This window comes from Dendropsophus ebraccatus, chromosome 3 (assembly GCF_027789765.1).
Source record: "Dendropsophus ebraccatus isolate aDenEbr1 chromosome 3, aDenEbr1.pat, whole genome shotgun sequence".
Lineage (NCBI taxonomy): Eukaryota > Metazoa > Chordata > Amphibia > Anura > Hylidae > Dendropsophus > Dendropsophus ebraccatus.
Window position 1 is genome coordinate 41882575 of NC_091456.1, and position 18987 is coordinate 41901561.

Below are 18987 nucleotides of genomic sequence, written 5' to 3' on the forward strand. Positions count from 1 at the left end.
GGAGCAAAGCCCATTGGTTGAAGAAACAGAAACTAAGCAAATCTTTCTATTATTATTTTGCCCTGTCAGTTCCACTCCTAAATTTGGTTAAAAAAGACTGACCAAAAGACTGTTGAAAATACTATGTGTGAACATAGCTGGCGTCTCCCTTGTCGGTTTTAGCTTTTAAAGCGACTCTGTACCCACAATGTGTCCCTCCCAAACCACTTGTACCTTCGGATAGCTGCTTTTAATCCAAGATCTGCCCTGGGGTCCGTTCAGCAGGGGATGCAGTTATTGTCCTAAAAAACAACTTTTAAACTTGAAGCCCTGTGTCAAACGGCCCTGGCCTAGATTGCCTATGCATTAGGCTGGCACACCCTCTCTGCCCCTCCTCATCATTAGGAATGCCTCTCAAACATTTTCTCCTGTCTGAACATTTCACAGGTGCCTTAACGATCCAGCCCATGTTCCGTGCTAACACAGCTGATGAGTAGGAGACAATCTGGCTTTAAAGCGACTCTGTACCCACAATCTGACCCCCCTTTTAATCCAAGATCTGCCCTGGGGGCCGTTCGGCAGGTGATGCAGTTATTGTCCTAAAAAACAACTTTTAAACTTGCAGCTCTGTGTCAAACTGCCATGGCCTAGAGTATCTGTGCCCTAACTTTGCATCACCCCTCATACCTCCTCCCCACCCTCTTTATCATTAGGAATGCCACTGGCAGTATTTTTCCTATTCCTCTGCATAGGCGCCTTAACGATCCAGCGCATGTGCCGTGCTGACACAGGTGATGAATAGGAGAATACCTGCCTGAGGCATTCCTAATGATGAGGAGGACTGAGAGGAGGGATGGAGAGGTTGTGCCAGCCTAATGCATAGTCACTGTAGGCCATGCCAGTTTGACACATGGCTGCAAGTTTAAAAGTTGTTTTTTAGGACAATAACTGCATCACTTGCCGAACAGACCCCAGGACAGATCTTGGATTAAAAGCAGCTATCCGAAGGTACAAGCAGTTTGGGGTGGGCAGATTGTGGGTACAGAGTCGCTTTAACTACAAAGATTGAACTGCAACAATGTGCAAAAACGTTGGCACAGAATAATTTTGGAAAATAGGACAACAAATTAATGGTATAAAACGTATACAAGTCTAAAGAGCCACTAAATAACAGGACAACAAATAGATAAAACTAAGGCTGCATTCACCCGTCCCGTGTTTGATCTGTGAAGCACGGACAGCACAGATGGGGAATCCCTGTACTGGAGTGTTTCCCCAAACGGCATGATTTATTAATAACATGCCGTCATCAGGGAAACAGAATGAGCGCGCTGCTGTAATGAGACAGCCGCTCTGTCATTACAGTGGTTGTAGTTCTCTGGCTGTTTTCAATTGTAAAAGCACCCTTAAAGCGATACTGTATTCAGCTACCCACCCCCCAAACCGCAGGTATCATCCATCTGCTGAGCTGAAGTCCTTTCTCAGCCATGTGTTCTATAATTCACCTGGTGCCATGGTGTGGCTAAAAACAATCTTTATTCGCATCAACTGAGTCAATACCTGAGTCAATGAGGAGTGGCCTAGGGCATCCGTGCCCTAAGTCAGCTACACTTCACCTTCCTTTTAAATGAAATTTTTATATTTTTTAAATGAAAAAATATAAACAGAAATAGACATACTTACTATCGCTGCATGGGAAATAGGCCAAACTATTAAATGAGTGCATTCCTGATCTCACACGGTAATCAGTATACTCGCAAAAAACTGTCAAAGTGTAAAATTGCTAATTTTTGGCCACATCACATACAGAAATTTTTTTATAACAAGTGAAGAAAAAGTTGCATGTATGAAAGTGAGGTGCAAAAAAAATCCATTAAATAGCTCCATAAACAAAAAAATTAAAATAAAAGAGTTACATGTTTTTGTAGCGCTGGATAAACCCCTTTAAGCATGTCATTACAAAGTACAATTGGTGTCACTAAAAATACTACTTCGTATGGGTCTGTAGGTAAAAAAAATTAAGCTCTATGGCCTTTTAAACCCAAGAAAGAAAAAATAAAAGTGTAAAACAAGAAATTGGCTCCGTCAGGAAGGGGTTTAAAGGTTGGACTGTAATATTCAGTAACATATGGTATACATTTTACTTTCTATCACACAAGGTACACTAAGTGAACTTTTTTATCTATAGTACATATAGATAATATCTGCTTACTTCTTCACGTTGTCCAACTCCACGAATTCATCTTCGCTCCTTTGTCTTAACATATGGGGGACTTTACGTAAACTAGTGGGATCAGGGCCAATACCTTCAAAGAGCTTGGCCATGAATTCAGTCCCAGCTGTCTTTATGAAGTTGCCACCAGCAAATACATATATAATAGGGTTAACGCTGCTACTTACAAATGCAAAAGCTGTAGCATTAGGCCTTGCGGCTTTAGCGACTTTTATAAGTTTTTCCGATGACAATACTTGCCCTAAAACTTGTATTATATTAACAACTTGATATGGAAGCCAAAAAAGAGCAAAAACCACTACAATCACGATGACCAAACGGCTTGTTTTGTGTTTGGTCTGAAACTTTGCCGTACGTAGCCTCAATCCAATGTAGACATAGCAGGATATTATGACGGAGAATGGAAGAGCGAAACCTGTTATGAACTCGAATAGATATTGAAAGATCTCATGTCCAGTAGAACTATGGAAAGGTATACACAGCAGCTTATTATGATAGGGCTTCACTTCCCGGTAATGCGGCATAGGAATGGCTAGAAGAGCTGCTAATAACCATATTACAAATACAATATTGCTTACAGCTGACTTAGTCTTCATGGTCAGAGAAGATAATGGTTTGGAGACGGCGAGAAATCGGTCTATACTCATTGAGGTGATTAGGAGAATGCTGGCATACATACTCAAGCAGCTGATGTAATGGCACAACTTACAGGTTATATTCCCCAATGTCCAGCTACCAGTAGCCAGAAAATGGATGAAGACTGGTGCTGTGAGGATGACAACAATGTCTGCAATAGCCAAATGTAAAATGAGAGTGCCGGCGGCGGTCCGCTTCTTCATACAGGCCGACACCGTCCAGATGACAAAGGTATTTCCTGGAAATCCAATGGTAAAGGCAACGGAGAGGATTGCAATTCCAACAATGGATCCGGTGCCAAGCTCCTTAGTGGCATTTGTCAGGGTCATATTGGCAGCTACTATTTGTCCTATCTGTTAATACAAATAAATGTCAGTTATTATATCAATAGCTTTATTATTAACCATCAATGAATGTATTATATCACTGGTGGATGCAGATAAAGCTGATAGTAGCCGGTTCTCTATTAGGCATGCTTAGTTGAGCTGGCTTTAAAGACCTGCTGCACACTATGGTGTACTGGTACGCCATGATGCATTAAAGGGGTAGCGCGACGGTAAACAATTATTCACAGAATAACACACATTACAAAGTTATACAACTTTGTAATGTATGTTATGTCTGTGAATCGCCCCCTTCCCCGTGTCCCACCACCCCTGCCTGTGTACCCAGAAGTGTGGTGCATTATGCATACCTAATCCGTGTCGACCCCCATCCGCCATCTTCTGCCAACGACGTCAACTTCCTGCCGTCCCCCCTCTGCCGCGTCATAGCTGTGCTCAGCCGCGATTGGCTGAGCACAGTTATGCTCAGCCAATCGCGGCTGAGCATCTGATGACGCTGCAGAGGGCGACCGGCACTAGGGACGGTCGGAGCGGTTCGGCCGTCCGTATGAAGATGACGTCTTGGCACAAGATGGCGGACGGGCGCGACACGGATTAGGTATGTATATGTATGTATGTATAATGCACCACACTTCCGGGTACATGTGCGGGGTGGTGGGACATGGGAAGGGGCGATTCACAGACATAACATAAATTACAAAGTTGTATAACTTTGTAATGTGTGTTATTTTGTGAATAATTTCTTAGCGCCGCACTACCCCTTTAAGTCTCAGGCTGCCATGATTTGCTGGTAAGTGATATGTCAGAAAGGGGTTTGAAATCTTGTTTAAATGCTAAGATATAGTGAGGAGCATTCATGGGGAGTTTTTTTTTTTTTTTTAGCAACATGCACAAAAATGTGACTTTTTCATACATGAAGCCAGATATACTATTTTCTCAATCCCCCAACTGGCACTGGCTGGAAAACCCCTTTCAGCCTACATGTCGTGAGGCGGTATGATGTAATAGGATTTACTGTACATAGGAATGCATATCATGAGTTTTTGAGTCAACACTAAAAGGCCTTTTACACAGCCAGGATTGTTGATAGAAACACGTCTGCAGATGATCGGCCCGTGTAAAAGGGACAGCGATCAGCTGAGGAGTGGGAAAACATCTGATCCTCGGCTGATCGTGTCTTTAGAGCAGGCTTCAACATTTATCGTTATTGGCCACACAGCTTCCTGTATTACCAGGGTTACACTGTGTGTGGTCGATAACGATAAAGGGAAACTGACAGCACAGATGTGTATATATTAATGCTGTCAGTTTCCAGCTCAAAAGCAGCCTATACTTACTATCGACACTGCTTGTTATCCAGCATCTGGCCCTTCAGTCCTCCAGCCACTGCTATAACTTTAGGCCGCTGCCTCCTCCAGAATAATTGACAGCCAGAGGAGGTAAGGTCTGAAGATACAGCCAGTGGCCGGAGGACTGGGGCGCCAGATGCTGGATCACGAGCAGCTTGAATGGTAAGTTTGCACTGCTGCTTGTGATCTGGAAACTAACAGCACAGATATATACATATCTGTGCTGTCAGTTTTCATAGCTGAACAAACAATACAAGGACTGTTTGTGCAGCCTGGCTGCTTGATCTGTCGTGCTGTGTAAAGGCACTGCAAAGGAGTGCCGATATCTCTGATCGGTGCTCATATACGGCTGCCTGCAGCCGACAAGTTGGTCCATATAAAAGGACCCTAAGAGTTGATGTAAAAGGAAGAAGACATATCAAAGAAAAGCTCACACTTCTGCTTCCTGTGGGATCCACTTCTGTACTGGTTTGAAAAATGCAGTGGCGGTTTTCCAAAAGACTGCCATGTGTAACAGTGGACAAACAGGAATTCTACTCTTTTATTAAAGGGGTACTCCGACCCAGGGGTATTTTTAAGCTATGGCTGGGGATGGTGGGGTTATGGACGACAGAGGTCACTTACCTCCCCAGTTCCAGTGCCGGTTTGGAGTACCCCTTTAATGTTGAATTTTTACATAGGATTTACCTATGTACTGCCAATGTTACTGTCTACAATAAGCCAGTTAGCAAGAAAACGTATTCAAGTATTAGTACTTACTGTCTCAGACATGATTATGCGGTCTTTTGTCAGGTAGTAAGAATCTAATGGATAAGAATGAGAAAGCATAGAAATCAGAAACTAATATTTGCTTCTTATATATGGCAATTGACAACCCCTGTGTACAATAATCTTTTCTATAAAGGCTAAGGCATGGATATTCTTACCAATATGACCTTTTAGGCTATGTTCCCATAATGTCTTTTTTTGGCCGTTTTGCAGCAGTTTTTTTTTTATGGTAATCAATTTGGGGTTAAAATGCGGCCATATTGTGCCAATTATGGTCCCCCCCCCCCCCCCAAAAAAAAAAAAGACGCCCAAGACAACCCAAAAAGAAGTTTTTGGAACATAGCCTTTCCTATAAATTCCACATGATAATGCTCTTAATAACTGAACAATTGTTGCGTTCACACAGGGAAGGGGAAGTAAAATAAATCTGTAAGGCTATGTCCCCATCTACACTATTTTCGGCTGTTCTACGGCCAGGGCAAATAATGGCCGTTATTTCATAATAATGATTGGGGTTTCCCAACAAGTTTGCTTGGGTTCTAAAAAAAGAGTTAGGAACTGAATCTTTACTCCACTAAACCCCTTTTTCTAAAGGAGAAGAATATCTATGGTTATTATAAAGAAACTTGGGAAGTTTTGCTGCCAAAATTCTGATGAATAGTAAGAGTTAAAAATACACCATAAATGACACCATAATAAGCTGTATCAAAGCTCAGCTTTCACTCTACCAGAGTAAGCAGGGTAAGGCCACATTCGCACGTTCCTTTGTTCTGTCCGTTACTGTGCATCCACAATGATGGACAAATTTAGGGCCCATTGATTTCAATTGGATCGTTCACAATGCCGGTATATACTGTATGCTAAAAGTTTTGCCGCAAAAATTACTGACAAGCTCTAGTATGGACCGTAATTGCGGCACAATTTGCCCCATAGCAGCTTTCCACAGTGGGGTAGAAAATGAAAGCTGTGCTGGTTGGCATGAGCACTTTTTACTATGACAGGTTGGATAAATGAGGGCTCTACTATTTTGGTCAAAAAGAAATGGAACAGGGTAAAGCTATAATGGAGAAGTTTGCACCTTTTTTTTTTACCAGTGTTTTGAACCCACTTTCTGTTTTGTTAAGAATCTGGCAATAAATTTGCTTCGTAGCAATTCACGAATTTGTTAAACATGGCGGTCGCCCATGTTACCTTACAGAACTCTCTTTGGGTGGGAGCAGGGGACTATCCATAATGCCTTGCGCCCATCCAATCAGCTGCAAACCCCACTGTGATGTCAGCAACCCCCATCACCCTCTATATAAGGTGATTGGCTTCTTGGAGGCGGCCAGTCGGCTGTGTATAGTAGAGAGCAGGTTGCAGCAGGCAGTTAGAGCAGGGAGAGAAATACAGAGAGATAGGGACAAAGAGGATAGGAGGGTGAATTGTGGGTGGTTTTCTGTAGAAGCAGTGAAGCCATTGTCCAGTATACCAAGTAACTGGGTGCTGGTTGTGCATTATACCAAGTCACTGGGTGCTGGTTGTGCATTATAGGAAGTCACTGGGTGCTGGTTGTGCATTATAGGAAGTCACTGGGTGCTGGTTGTGCATTATAGGAAGTCACTGGGTGCTGGGTGTGCATTATACCAAGTCACTGGGTGCTGGTTGTGCATTATACCAAGTCACTGGGTGCTGGTTGTGCATTATACCAAGTCACTGGGTGCTGGGTGTGCATTATACCAAGTCACTGGGTGCTGGTTGTGCATTATACCAAGTCACTGGGGGCTAGGTGTGCATTATAGGAAGTCACTGGGTGCTGGTTGTGCAATATACCAAGTCACTGGGTGCTAGGTGTTGATTAAACCAAGTCACGGGGTGCTGGGTGTGCATTATAGGAAGTCACAGTGAACACTGTGTCCATCCTAATACCTCAGTAGGTGCTCATTTACAAATGTCCACTGCTGTCCTGGGAGAACATTGATATTACGCCCCTGATCCACCAACATTTAAATGATTGACAGGCTGATTGATATTTGTGAACCTTGCAAAACGATTTTCTGAGTGATTTGCTCATCTCTAGTGACCACCAGAAATCTGTCAGTCCCACTATAGCTCCACTGTTGTAGCTACTATAGTTTGCCTGTGTTAATAAAAAAAAATTTGTATGCGAATATCTGCGAACTTTGCAAAACGAATTTCCGAGTGATTTGCTCATCTCTAACTATAACTATAAAAAACATGGTGATCTCACTGGGTTGATGCATTTTTTACTTGATGAGGAAGCTGAAACCACAATAAACTTGGTTGCCTCTCACATCCTATGATAAATAATCAGATGTTGGAACCATTCATCCCACATCACTATAATCACGTTTAGCACTATCACAGGCTATAGATAAACCCATCCAATAGCATACTGTACATCCAGTCACATACTGTAGTTCCTACTCTTTTGTGACAACTGTGAAACTTAAGCCCCTATTCTACAGGCCGACTGCGAGAAGCAACAAGTGCTGTCAGCGCTCGTTTCCTCCTCGTTCCCCACTCCCTGCTGGAGGGAAGCAGGGAGAACAGGTGCTTGGAAACCTATTGCCAGACCAAATTTGAAATGCATATCAGAAAAATTACTATTGTGCACATTGCTGAACGATATTTACCCCTACCACTGAAGGTAAACTTTAATTTGTACTTGTCATTTAGAAAAAAAACTCTCAACATGTCACTACATAAATCCTGTGCGCACCAGTGCGCGCACCAGGGCACCTACGCCTATTTTATTGCAAAGAAAATGATGACTAGAGCGGACTCTGAGTCCTTGTCCCCCCATTCCGCCCCCTCCACACCCCCTCCCCGCCCCGGGCGGAAAGTGGCCAGATGCGAATATTTTATAAGCAAAACTGCCATTTGCAAATTAGTTTATTCGCATCTGGCCCCTTTCCACCGAAAAATACACATTTTTTGCTTAAAGGGGTACTCCAGCGGGGGGGAACTTTTTTGCTAGGACCGGGGAGGAGGTGGCCGAGGGAAAAGACGTCCACTCACCTCCCCGATTCCAGCAGCGGGTCCCGCATCGCGGCGCTCCGGTGCCCAGTTCCCGGCCGCTTCCGGGTGTCTGACGCGGGCCCGAGACGTGACGTCTCAGGTTCGCTCAGCCACTCAGTAAAGGAGGCGGGATCTGAGTTGACTTGAAATGGATCCAGCCTCCTTCACTGAGTGGCTGAGCGGACCTGAGACGTCACATCTCGGGCCTGCGTCAGACACCCGGAAGCGGCTGGGAACCAGGCACCAGAGCGCCACGATGCGGGACCCGCCGCTGGAACCGGGGAGGTGAGTGGACGTCTTTTCCCTCGTCCACCTCTTCCCCGGTCCCAGCAAAAAAGTGCCCCCGCCGCTGGAGTACCCTTTTAATAAATGTCCCCCAATGTGTAAACATAGACTTAAAGGGGGAGATTTGTCAAAAATGGTGTAAAGTGAAACTGGCTCAGTTGCCCCTAGCAACCAATCAGAATCCACCTTTCATTTTCATTGTCCGTGAGGAATGAAAAGGGGAATCTGATTGGTTGCTAGGGGCAACTGAGCCAGTTTCACTTTACACCGTGTTTGATAAATCTCCCCCTAAAACTGGTTCCATTCAGAATTATCCGATATTGCTTCTCTTATACACTGTACTTTACATGGTATCTGGCATTACAGCTGCTGTTTGAAGTGCCCTATCATTCTCAATAATTTGATGTAATGCTTTTATTATCAGATTAGAAGCTGAGGACCCAGTATATCATTTCCTGCCAGAGCTTGTCATCTCTTCGCAGATATTAACCCACCCCGATTCACATTTTGCTCATTTACAAATCACCTAGCAACTGCTTCACCTTCAGGATACATGGGGTATAGTGGAATAACCTGTTTGTTGTATCCTATGGATTGACACATCAATGGGCCAGTTTGTGCAAAAACATATTTCCTGATTTTTTTTTTTTTTTTGCACGAAACAGGAATAGAGATTATTAGATAATGAGCTTCTCCTAAGCATCACATATATAGTTCTTTCACAACTCTAGGCCTAGGTTACGTTACAGTCATGAATCCAAATACACCGCAGTGTGGTCCCTTATCGGTTTTTATACACGGTACATTCTGTATAAAAAATGCTATCTTAGCTGATACATGTTATTGTTATTATACAGCCCCATACACTGCCTGTTGCATTTAGCTTGCAGATCAGCTGCAGGTCTAGTTACCATATATTACCTAAAAATTGTGCAAGGTAGGGAAATTAAAAAGAGTAACTTCTTACTCAACCGCCCATTACTTAACATACCAGTAATGTAATAACTGTCAGTAATCCACACATCAGACCAGACAATAGCAAACGACAGTCCAGAAATACTCACTTTTCCTGTAATAAGTCCACCGTGTGATGTCAGGAGGTGTTCTAGCAGATAACATGCGAGTGCGGCTTCTCCATGCCTGCCTGTGCCATCTGGCAATCTGACTGTAACACATTGCCTTCTACTCCACCCACCCTGTTTTACCATAAGTAAAGGCTAAAACTTTGATGACTGATACTAGTGCAGCTAAAATGTTTCTATATCTCTGCAACAAAACCATGTGTCATAAGCGTACCGGGCTAATGTGCTGTAAATGTGCATGACCGATTTTGTTCAAACATTATTTCGCAATGTTCTATATATCCTATGATCCTTATTTACACAGATGATAACTGGACCTGTGACAGCTATTTCTAGTAAAGCGTCTATATTTCTAAGGTGACACGAATCCTGATTTAGGGTCACAGCTCCCTCTAGTGACCATTAAATTATATACAATGAGCACAAAAAAAAAACACTCTAATAAGGCAATATATAGTTCCAAGAAAGAACAAGAGGTAGGGTAGGCAAAATACATAATAAAATAGGTAGTAGTTGGGTATGTGGGGAAGTTAAAATACAATACAGTACATGGTATCAGATCTCTTGTTTGTTCTGTTGGGTTCAACCAGATTAAATTAAAAAAAAACCTGAAAGCTGTATCTTCAAAGAATTTAAGGAACTATAATGGCTACAGATATGACACAATTATTCTGTATATTAGTACAAGTAGCATCTCGGATGTGTGCGGCAAATCTTGCCTTTATTCTGTGTGTGGAACTGCTGAGATATTGAGGTCAACAGATTTTGCAGGAAATTAGGTAAACCACATAGTAGCTGTTACAGTTGACACACGACTTTATGTTGTACCTATGGACCCTGTTAATTATTCTTGTGGTCGGAGGCAGCATTATACTTCCCGCCACAAGAGGCCGCTACCTCCCCCCAACATTGTAGTGCACGATTGATGTCACTGGTGTACATGTAGCACTAGAAGAATAAAGGAGAAACCGGAAAAGGGAACACCGCTGCAGCCTGTGCATTAGAAAACTGCATCAAAACTGTCTGCCTTCTGGATCTTCTTACCTTAACTCAGACGACCATCTTTTAAGATCAACAACTAGTAGTAGCTTTCCTATTAATGTCCCCCAAAGCTGTGTAATGCTTTCAGAATGTTGTGTGCTTCTCCATTGAAGTGGCCCAAAGAAAAAATACAAAGAAGACAGGTAGAAACAGATACCAGGATAAGTTATTTCACAACCCTCTTACGTATATTAATCATAAAACCCATGGCATACATTATCAGATTTTAATATTGTAATGTTAGTGAGGCTGTGTTTATATATGTGTTTTTCCCATTATTAAAAGATGTTGGTAGAAATATTGGTTGAGGTTTTTTTTTTTTTTTATATGGGTATAGAGATATTCTGCTCATAGCATTAAAGGAGAACTCCAGCAATCCCATAAAAAAATTAAATGCACAAAAGGCATACAGTATACTGTAGGTGCACTCACTGATCCCCCACCATTTGGTTAAAACTTTTCCCATTTGTCCACACTGCTCCTAGCCCCAGATTCAAACTTTTACAAGTATCCCAGTTTTACATCATGGTTGGGAAACTGCATACCCCGGTGCACCTCAGAACTAACTTCCAGGTTTCCGACCCTATGTTGTAGTATCTGCTTCTACTTTTCACCATAAACTCAATATCTATCTATCTATCTATCTATCTATCTATCTATCTATCTATCTATCTATCTATTTATTAATCTACATAGATTAGAGAGAGAGATGAAACAACAGTGTCTCCTTTCCCCTGTACTACTCAGGAGAGGCTGCTGTTTCCCCACCATTGGACAGTTTATCACAATGTGATGTCAGTGGTAAGCAGGGTTACAGATGAGGTATTAACACTTGCCTGGCAACAGAAGTGACAGAGATCATTTGACCTCTGTCTCAGAAGGGAGGGGGAGTACAGAGGAGTGAAGACAGAGTGGACCAGGCAGTGAGGATTTTCTGCAGCTTGAGGCTGCGTTCACGCTATGTATATTTCAGTCAGTATATTTCAGTCAGTATTGCAACCAAAACCAGGAGTGGATTAAAAACACAGAAAGGATCTGGTCACACAATGGTGAAATTGAGTGGATGGCCGCCATTTAATGGCAAATATTTGCTGTTATTTTAAAACAACGGCTGTTGTATTGAAATAATGGCGGTTATTTACTGTTATATGGCGGCCATCCACTCAATTTCACCATTGTGTGAACAGATCCTTTCTGTGTTTTTAATCCACTCCTGGTTTTGGTTGCAATATGAGGACCACAATACTGACTGAAATATATGTAGTGTGAACCCAGCCTTAGGGTGTGAGTCAGCATGTGCTGCAGGCAAACAGACCAGTTCATGTAATAGAAACCTATTACAAACAAGCTTAGCTTATGGGAGGGGACTGAACAGGGAAGCTAATGGAAGTATATAGGTCTGCCTCATCCCTTCCCTGCCCTCTTTTTCCCCTGACAAGAGCATCCCACCCTCCAACCCTACATTGTTTAAAAATTTTATCCTGTATTTTGTATGTAATTTCCAATTTATTTTGGTCTTGTAGATTTTCGAAATAAGCTGGTGGTTGGGGAGATATCTTAACATGGAGAAGATGAAGTTGCATATGCCTGCCGAAGGTTGTGGTTGGCATTCCCTTTTTTATTTTTGAATATGGATATGGTTATATAAAGAAAATAGTTAGTCTATGCAAAACACAAAAAGCTGTGGCCGACATCCACCTTACATATGTGGGCCGTAACTCCATTGGGTGGGGTAGGTTTGCTCCCTGCAGTCTTCCCTTGTTTGGGGTACCTTGTTTTAGTTAAGTGTCAGTTGTCCCAAAACTACTGAATGTTTTGAATGTGGTGTTTTTCATCTAAATTACGTCTTTTTCCCAATTGACCATGGGTTTTCTCCTCCTTAATTATGTGATAAATACATAAAAAGAAAAAAAAGATACTAATAAAGGGATGTTGGAGTGTGGATATTTAGTCATTTTGGTCTGTAACTAGCCTGGTATCTTTGTTTCCTGTATAAAAGTACAATACATTACATAGAGATTACAACCACATACAGCTGCCTCCTTTCCTACCCCCTGGATACCAAGCACATGTGGCCAATAATGTGTATAGTAAGCTGTCTAATACGGCCATTAGTAGAAAAGATTCTGACAAGTGTACAGCAGACATTTGAGAAGTTCAGAGGAGAAAGGAACATAAGAAACTGGTTCATAGGGAAGAGGGGTGAAGGTTTTTTGAAAATTAGGGATACTGGATCATGCTTTAAAGAAATAGGGAGCATTGTGAATGAGAGAGAGAAGAGTTGATCATGTTGGGAGATGGCAGCTAGTGGTAAGGGGATTGAGTTGAAAGGTGACTAGGTGAGCAAAGGAGAGAAGTGCAGAGACTTCTTCAGACACAGGCGATAGAACATAAGGGAAATCCCACATTTGTGAGATCATTTTGAGAAGAATTTTACAGAATGTATTGATATACAGATGTAGGGATGAAAAATAAAGGTAAAAAAAAAAAACAATAATAAAAAAACACAAACCCTCCAAATATCAGTTTTAATCATCTTCTCTTCCATTTTGTTTCTAAATCTATATAAAAATGTTGATATTTGGTATCACTATGTATAGAAATCCCCAAACTCTTAAAATACAATGTTAAAATAATGTTAAAAAATAAAGAAATAAATAATGATGGACTCAATATTTTCTGATCACTTTACATCTTACGAAGTATGGAATAAGGGTAGCTTCACACGTACCGGATCCGCAGCAGATTTCTCGCTGCGGGTTTGCAGCGAAATCCGCTGTGGATCCTGTACTGCAAAGCTGAATGGGTCCCATACACGTAGCATATCCACTGCGAGTATGGGACCCGGCCCTGCTGCGGATACAGTACATTTGAGGCTACCCTAACAGTCAAAGAAAATGTCCCTGAACCAATAACAGTATAGCGCACCAAGCAAAAACAGAGCGCCCTGCTGAGCAAGGCTCTAGGGATCGGAATCACATAATGCAGCAGTAAATCCCAACTTATTAACATTAAATGATGAGGGGTGTTAGGCTTTGAACCAGGGGTTTTAGGGGTGGATGGAAGGAGAAGACAAGACATGAGCACTTGGTGTTTAGAATACGGGATATCAGGGTGTGAAAAGATATTTCCTGGAGCTAGGAGTAAAAGAATAGAAAGCAAGGGTAGGCGATTGCGTAATGTGTATGAGTTGGAGGATGTGGTTAGGTGGGGTGGAGTGACATGCTGAGTAAGTGTATGCAGTCCATGTCAGCAGAACATGGGAGGAGGGAAGAGAAGGGAGCTGAGAACAGACAGGATGTGTCATTTTATAGAGGAAAATAAAAAAAAACTTAAAGTAGTAAAACTTTTTAGGGCTATGTTCACACATAGTATGGTAAGTATTTCTAGCCAAAACCAGGAGTGGAACTGACAGGACAAAATTATAATTGAAAGATTTGCACAGTTTCTTTGTTTTCAACCCACTCCTAGTTTTGGTTGAAAAAAGACTGATGGAAATACTGTGTGTGAACATAGCCTAAGGCCACTTTTCCACATTCATGATTTTCCCTCTTCTTCTATAATGCAGTTGCTAAAGGCAAAACCAGGTGTGCATCATACTACTTCTCTTCTTTTAATTTAGTCCTTGTTTTGAGGACATGTTCACACACAGTACAATGAACAACGGCTGGTATTGCAAGTTGCAACAACAGCCATTGTTTATTGAGTGCGTACTATTAAATTGAAGTATATAAAACAACAGCCGTGGTGTATATACGATGCCCGGGCCCCTAGAGGCCACTCCGCTGAGAGGATGTTGTTGCGGGCAGGAACCGGGGCAGCAGCTAGCTAGAGGGTCGTCACGGTTTAGGCACGAGGGGTCACAGCTGGAAACCGGGCTCCTGACCGAGCGGACACTAGGCATGCGATTCTTCGTTGTCCTTAGTCAGGGCACCAATAATTACACCAATGCCAAGGTTCAGAAACAACGGTAGTTGTATATTTATTATAACGGTGGTAACTAATAGCAACAGTCTCTCCGGATGCAACCGGGTATAATGCAAACTTGAATAAGGCAGAGTAATGGGTGATGCTGTAATAGGCTGTGATGATAGCGCACTGAATGATGGGAGTAGTAATGATACTAAGGATAAGATGCTGGGCGGAATGGAACTAAGATGAATACTTGCTGTTGATGATTAGAGAAGATAATGAGGAATGACTGAAGAACGGCACCAAGATCTTGAGAATAGATGAGAATCTTGAGAACTTGAGAATAGAACACAGCCAGGAACACTTCTGGTAATTCTGCAGCAGATACCGCAGAGTTGCGGCCTTGTGACACAGGAGCAGCAGCAACACACAACCTATACCCCTGAAGGTGGGAGACAAGAGCCCAGGCAGAGTGGAAGTCACATGGTATTCCCCAGCCAAAGCTCGATGGCCATTGGAGTTACCATGGAAACAGGGGCAGTCACGTGACATCCAGCCATTGCATCATCACACCATTAGGCATATAGGACTAAATATACATGATAAGTACCATACTTGAACACTGGGGGGGCGACATAATACCCTTAGGCACTGATAACTAAATATGCATACAAGAAATGAATGGAATAGCAGACCTGAACAATGTGAGGGGTGACACAATACACACAGTTTGCAATGGACCATAGCTTTCCAGAACATAACTGGCTATAATAAAGTGACAAATAAATACTCTCTTCTGGGACACTGCATATACTTACTTTACTGTATACACTACGGCCAGTGTTATATGCGGCTGCCCCGAAAAACTATTTCTATTTTGTGCAGCTACTATTCAGTGAACATCGGATATACAACATAGCTTGTGCTCACAATGTAAAGTAGTCTCCCTGCCGTACTTTACATTGTGCTCTATGGCTATTTCGAATGAGGACACACCCGAATGTGCCCGCATTGCAATTAAAATGAAGTCATCTGAGACATCAGCCATTGTTTGACACTTCAAGTTCATGTCATGTGTAAACATGGTCTAAAACCGCATTAATAAGATCAATTCAAAACTATTTTGACAAGTGGAAAATATTACAGGCAAACAGTTCATCCAGCTCACCTGGTGAGTGCCCGACCTGAGGATATCCCAGTCTTCAATGCTGCACGAACCAAAAAAGAAAAGGGAGGTTGGCACGTCCTGAGATTAAAAAATTCTGTACTTTATTCCATTGCGTTAAAATCTAATGTCACAAGTCATGAGACAAAAAGATGCATGATCTGATCTAGATCATGCATCTTTTTGTCTTTGTTCTTGTGACTTTTGTACGAGATTTTAACGCATTGGAATAAAGTACAGATTTTTTTAATCTCAGGACGTGCCGACCTCCCTTATCTTTTTTTGGTTCAAGCAGAAAATATTGTTGGGCAGAGAGGCTAAACTGCTTAGGTCCAGCGATGTTCTCTGAAGCCGAACAGTAGGGAATCCTGGAAAATTGATCAGGGATTCCTAAGTAATGGGTTGCAGACATCTTCATGGCTTCACTGTTGGCTTTTTACCACCAAGTGACAGGCCTACTTGCCCATGTGACATTTTGGTGCAGTACTTTTGAGTCCCCATTAAAAATGGAGCATCTCTCCTCTGTCATTATTGTCCTTAGGTGAATCTGTCACCAACAATCATTGTTTTTCAGCATTTAATGTATATATATCCCCACACGAGTGCCACTTTTCTGATGTTTTGTAATCGCAAATTGTTTTTATTATGGGTGCATGTATGCCACTTTCTCCCATATACTGTAGATAGCAACCAAAGGCTTAATTTACATTTCTTTAATGTAACCCCATAATGATGATGCTGGCCAATCCTCAGGGCTAGCTTCCTGCAATAATGAAATGCCTTCCTCTCTTTGGTGGACATGAATTACTCGCCGCCATCAGAGCCTGGACACCATCCATTAGAAGAATCTAACCTGCTGATATCTCCCTATAGCGCATAGGGCGCTGTTTCAGTGATATTGGCAGTGTAATCCAAATGCTAATTAGGAGTTGTGGTCCACTGGGGACAAGACTACTGCCCACAGTGCACCGGTCCTCTCCGGGCAGCGCACCCCCTGGCCAGACCACCCTACTTATATTCATTAGATGAGTTGCTTGTTCCCTGCAGCTCCTGCTAGGGAGGGCAACATCTGCAAAGAGTTTGTATGTTCTATCCATGTTTCCTCTGGGTACTCTGAAACATACAGATAGACAAATAAAAGCATTATCATTCAGTCCCCTGGTTTTCTCTCTTCTTCCTGCTTCCGAGACGAGTGCTCGGGAACAGGACCTGCCACTGGCAGTGATTGGCTGAGGCAGCAGGTCCTGCTCTCCAGCCCTTGTCTCAGAAGAAGGAAGAAGAGAAAAGACCAGGGGACTGGATGCTATAGAACAGGAGCAACGGGGAAACAGCAGTGGACCATGGTTGCAAAAGTATGTGTTTTTTATTTTCCTAAACCCTTGGCAGCATAGTTACATAGTTAATATGGTTGAAAAAGACATCAATGTCCATCAAGTTTAACCAAGGAGGGGATGGATGCAGGAAAGGGGGATATACAAGGAGGGGATGGATACAGGGAAGGGGACAGATGATGATAAGTTCTATACATATGCATTTATGCTATTTTCCTGTTTTGAAGCCCTCTACTGTTGTTGCTGTGACCAGATCCTGTGGTAGACTGTTCCACAGATTCACAGTTCTCATGGTAAAGAAGGCTTGTCGCCTCCGGAGATTGAACCTTTTTTTCTCTAGGTGGAGGCAGTGCCCCCTTGTCCTTTGAGGGGGTTTTACCTGGAACATCTTTTCCCCATATTTCTTGCAGGTTCCTTTTATATATTTAAATAAATTAATTATATCTTCCCTTAAACGTGTCTTCTCCAGACTAAACAAATTTAGTTCCTTTAATCTAACCTCAAAACTAAGTTGCATTCCCTATATTAGTTTAGTTGCCCGTCTTTGTACCAGGGGTGTAACTAGAAATGGCTGGGCCCCATAGCAAACTTTTGATTGGGCCCCCCCCCCCCCCCCCCGCCCGCCCCCTCTCGATCGACCACTATGCCATCAACACACTCAGCTCTACACAGGTCCTGTATAAATTACAGTACAGTTATATCAGGTGACTTACAGGGGACGTCTTCTCTGATCGGAGTTCTTCCCTTTTCCTTTTCTTCTCCATCTCCTTCTCCGAGCCACAAATCCACAGAATCTGCCAGAAAAACATATTAGTCTCCTCACACTGGCACCATCCTCATCTCTCTATACTGCACATCTGCATTGGCCCCTTTACACCCTCATTTAGTGGGAAGGCTGACTCTATGTGATCCCATTTTATTATATGGCCCTCCTCTCTGTCGCCCCTCCTTATAAATAGCCCCCTTATGTTGCCCCCCTTATAGAAGCCCCCCATGCTGTTCCCCTTATAGATGCCCCCCATGTTGTCCCCTAATAGATGGTCCCCTATGTTGCCCCCCCTATAGATGGCCCCTCCTATGTTGTCCTCTTATAGATGGCCCCCTCTCCCCCTATATTGTCCCTTTATAGATGTTCCCCTCTCCCCCAATGTTGTCCCTTTATAATATCCCTCTCCCCCTATGTTGCCCCCCCTTATAGATGTCCCTCTCCCCCCCTCCCTTATAGATGTCCCCCTCTCCCCCCTTCCTTATAGATGCCCCCTTCTCCCTCCCTTATAGATGTCCCCCTCTCCCCCCTCCCTTATAGATGTCCCCCTCTCCCCCTCCCTTATAGATGTCCCCCTCTCCCCCCTTCCTTATAGATGGCCCTCTCCCCCTTCCTTATAGATGCCCTCCTCTCCCCCCTCCCTTATAGATGTCCCCCTCTCCCCCCCTCCCTTATAGATGTCCCCCTCTCCCCCCCTCCCTTATAGATGGCCCCCTCTCCCCCCTTCCTTATAGATGTCCCCCTCTCCCCCCTCCCTTATAGATGTCCCCCTCTCCCCCCTTCCTTATAGATGTCTCCCTCTCCCCCCCCTTCCTTATAGATGTCCCCCTCTCCCCCCCCTTCCTTATAGATGCCCTCTTCTCCCCATCCCCCTTATAGATGCCCTCTTCTCCCCATCCCCCTTATAGATGCCCCCTTCTCTCTCCTCCCCCCCCCCCCCGGAAAGCAGGTTTAAAAAAAACAAACAAACTCACCTTACAATGCGCTCCCCCGTCGAGCCTTTTCCTGTCAGTCCCCCGTCTGATGCTCGGCTGCCGGGGGTGTCGCGTCCTTTCCCCGATAGCGCGCGTATCAT

The 18987-nt window shown here is 43.2% G+C and overlaps 1 protein-coding gene across 1 annotated transcript; it reads right to left on the reverse strand.

The window, feature by feature from the left end:
- Positions 1-994: 994 nt before the first annotated feature.
- On the reverse strand, positions 995-9777 carry LOC138787055 (leukotriene B4 receptor 1-like). Its single transcript, XM_069964166.1, has 3 exons — positions 9680-9777; positions 5301-5344; positions 995-3201 (listed from the first exon to the last, which is right to left on the reverse strand). Exons 1-3 carry the CDS (start codon positions 9732-9734, stop codon positions 2188-2190), a joined length of 1113 nt encoding a protein of 370 aa, XP_069820267.1. The 5' UTR covers positions 9735-9777; the 3' UTR covers positions 995-2187.
- Positions 9778-18987: the final 9210 nt, after the last annotated feature.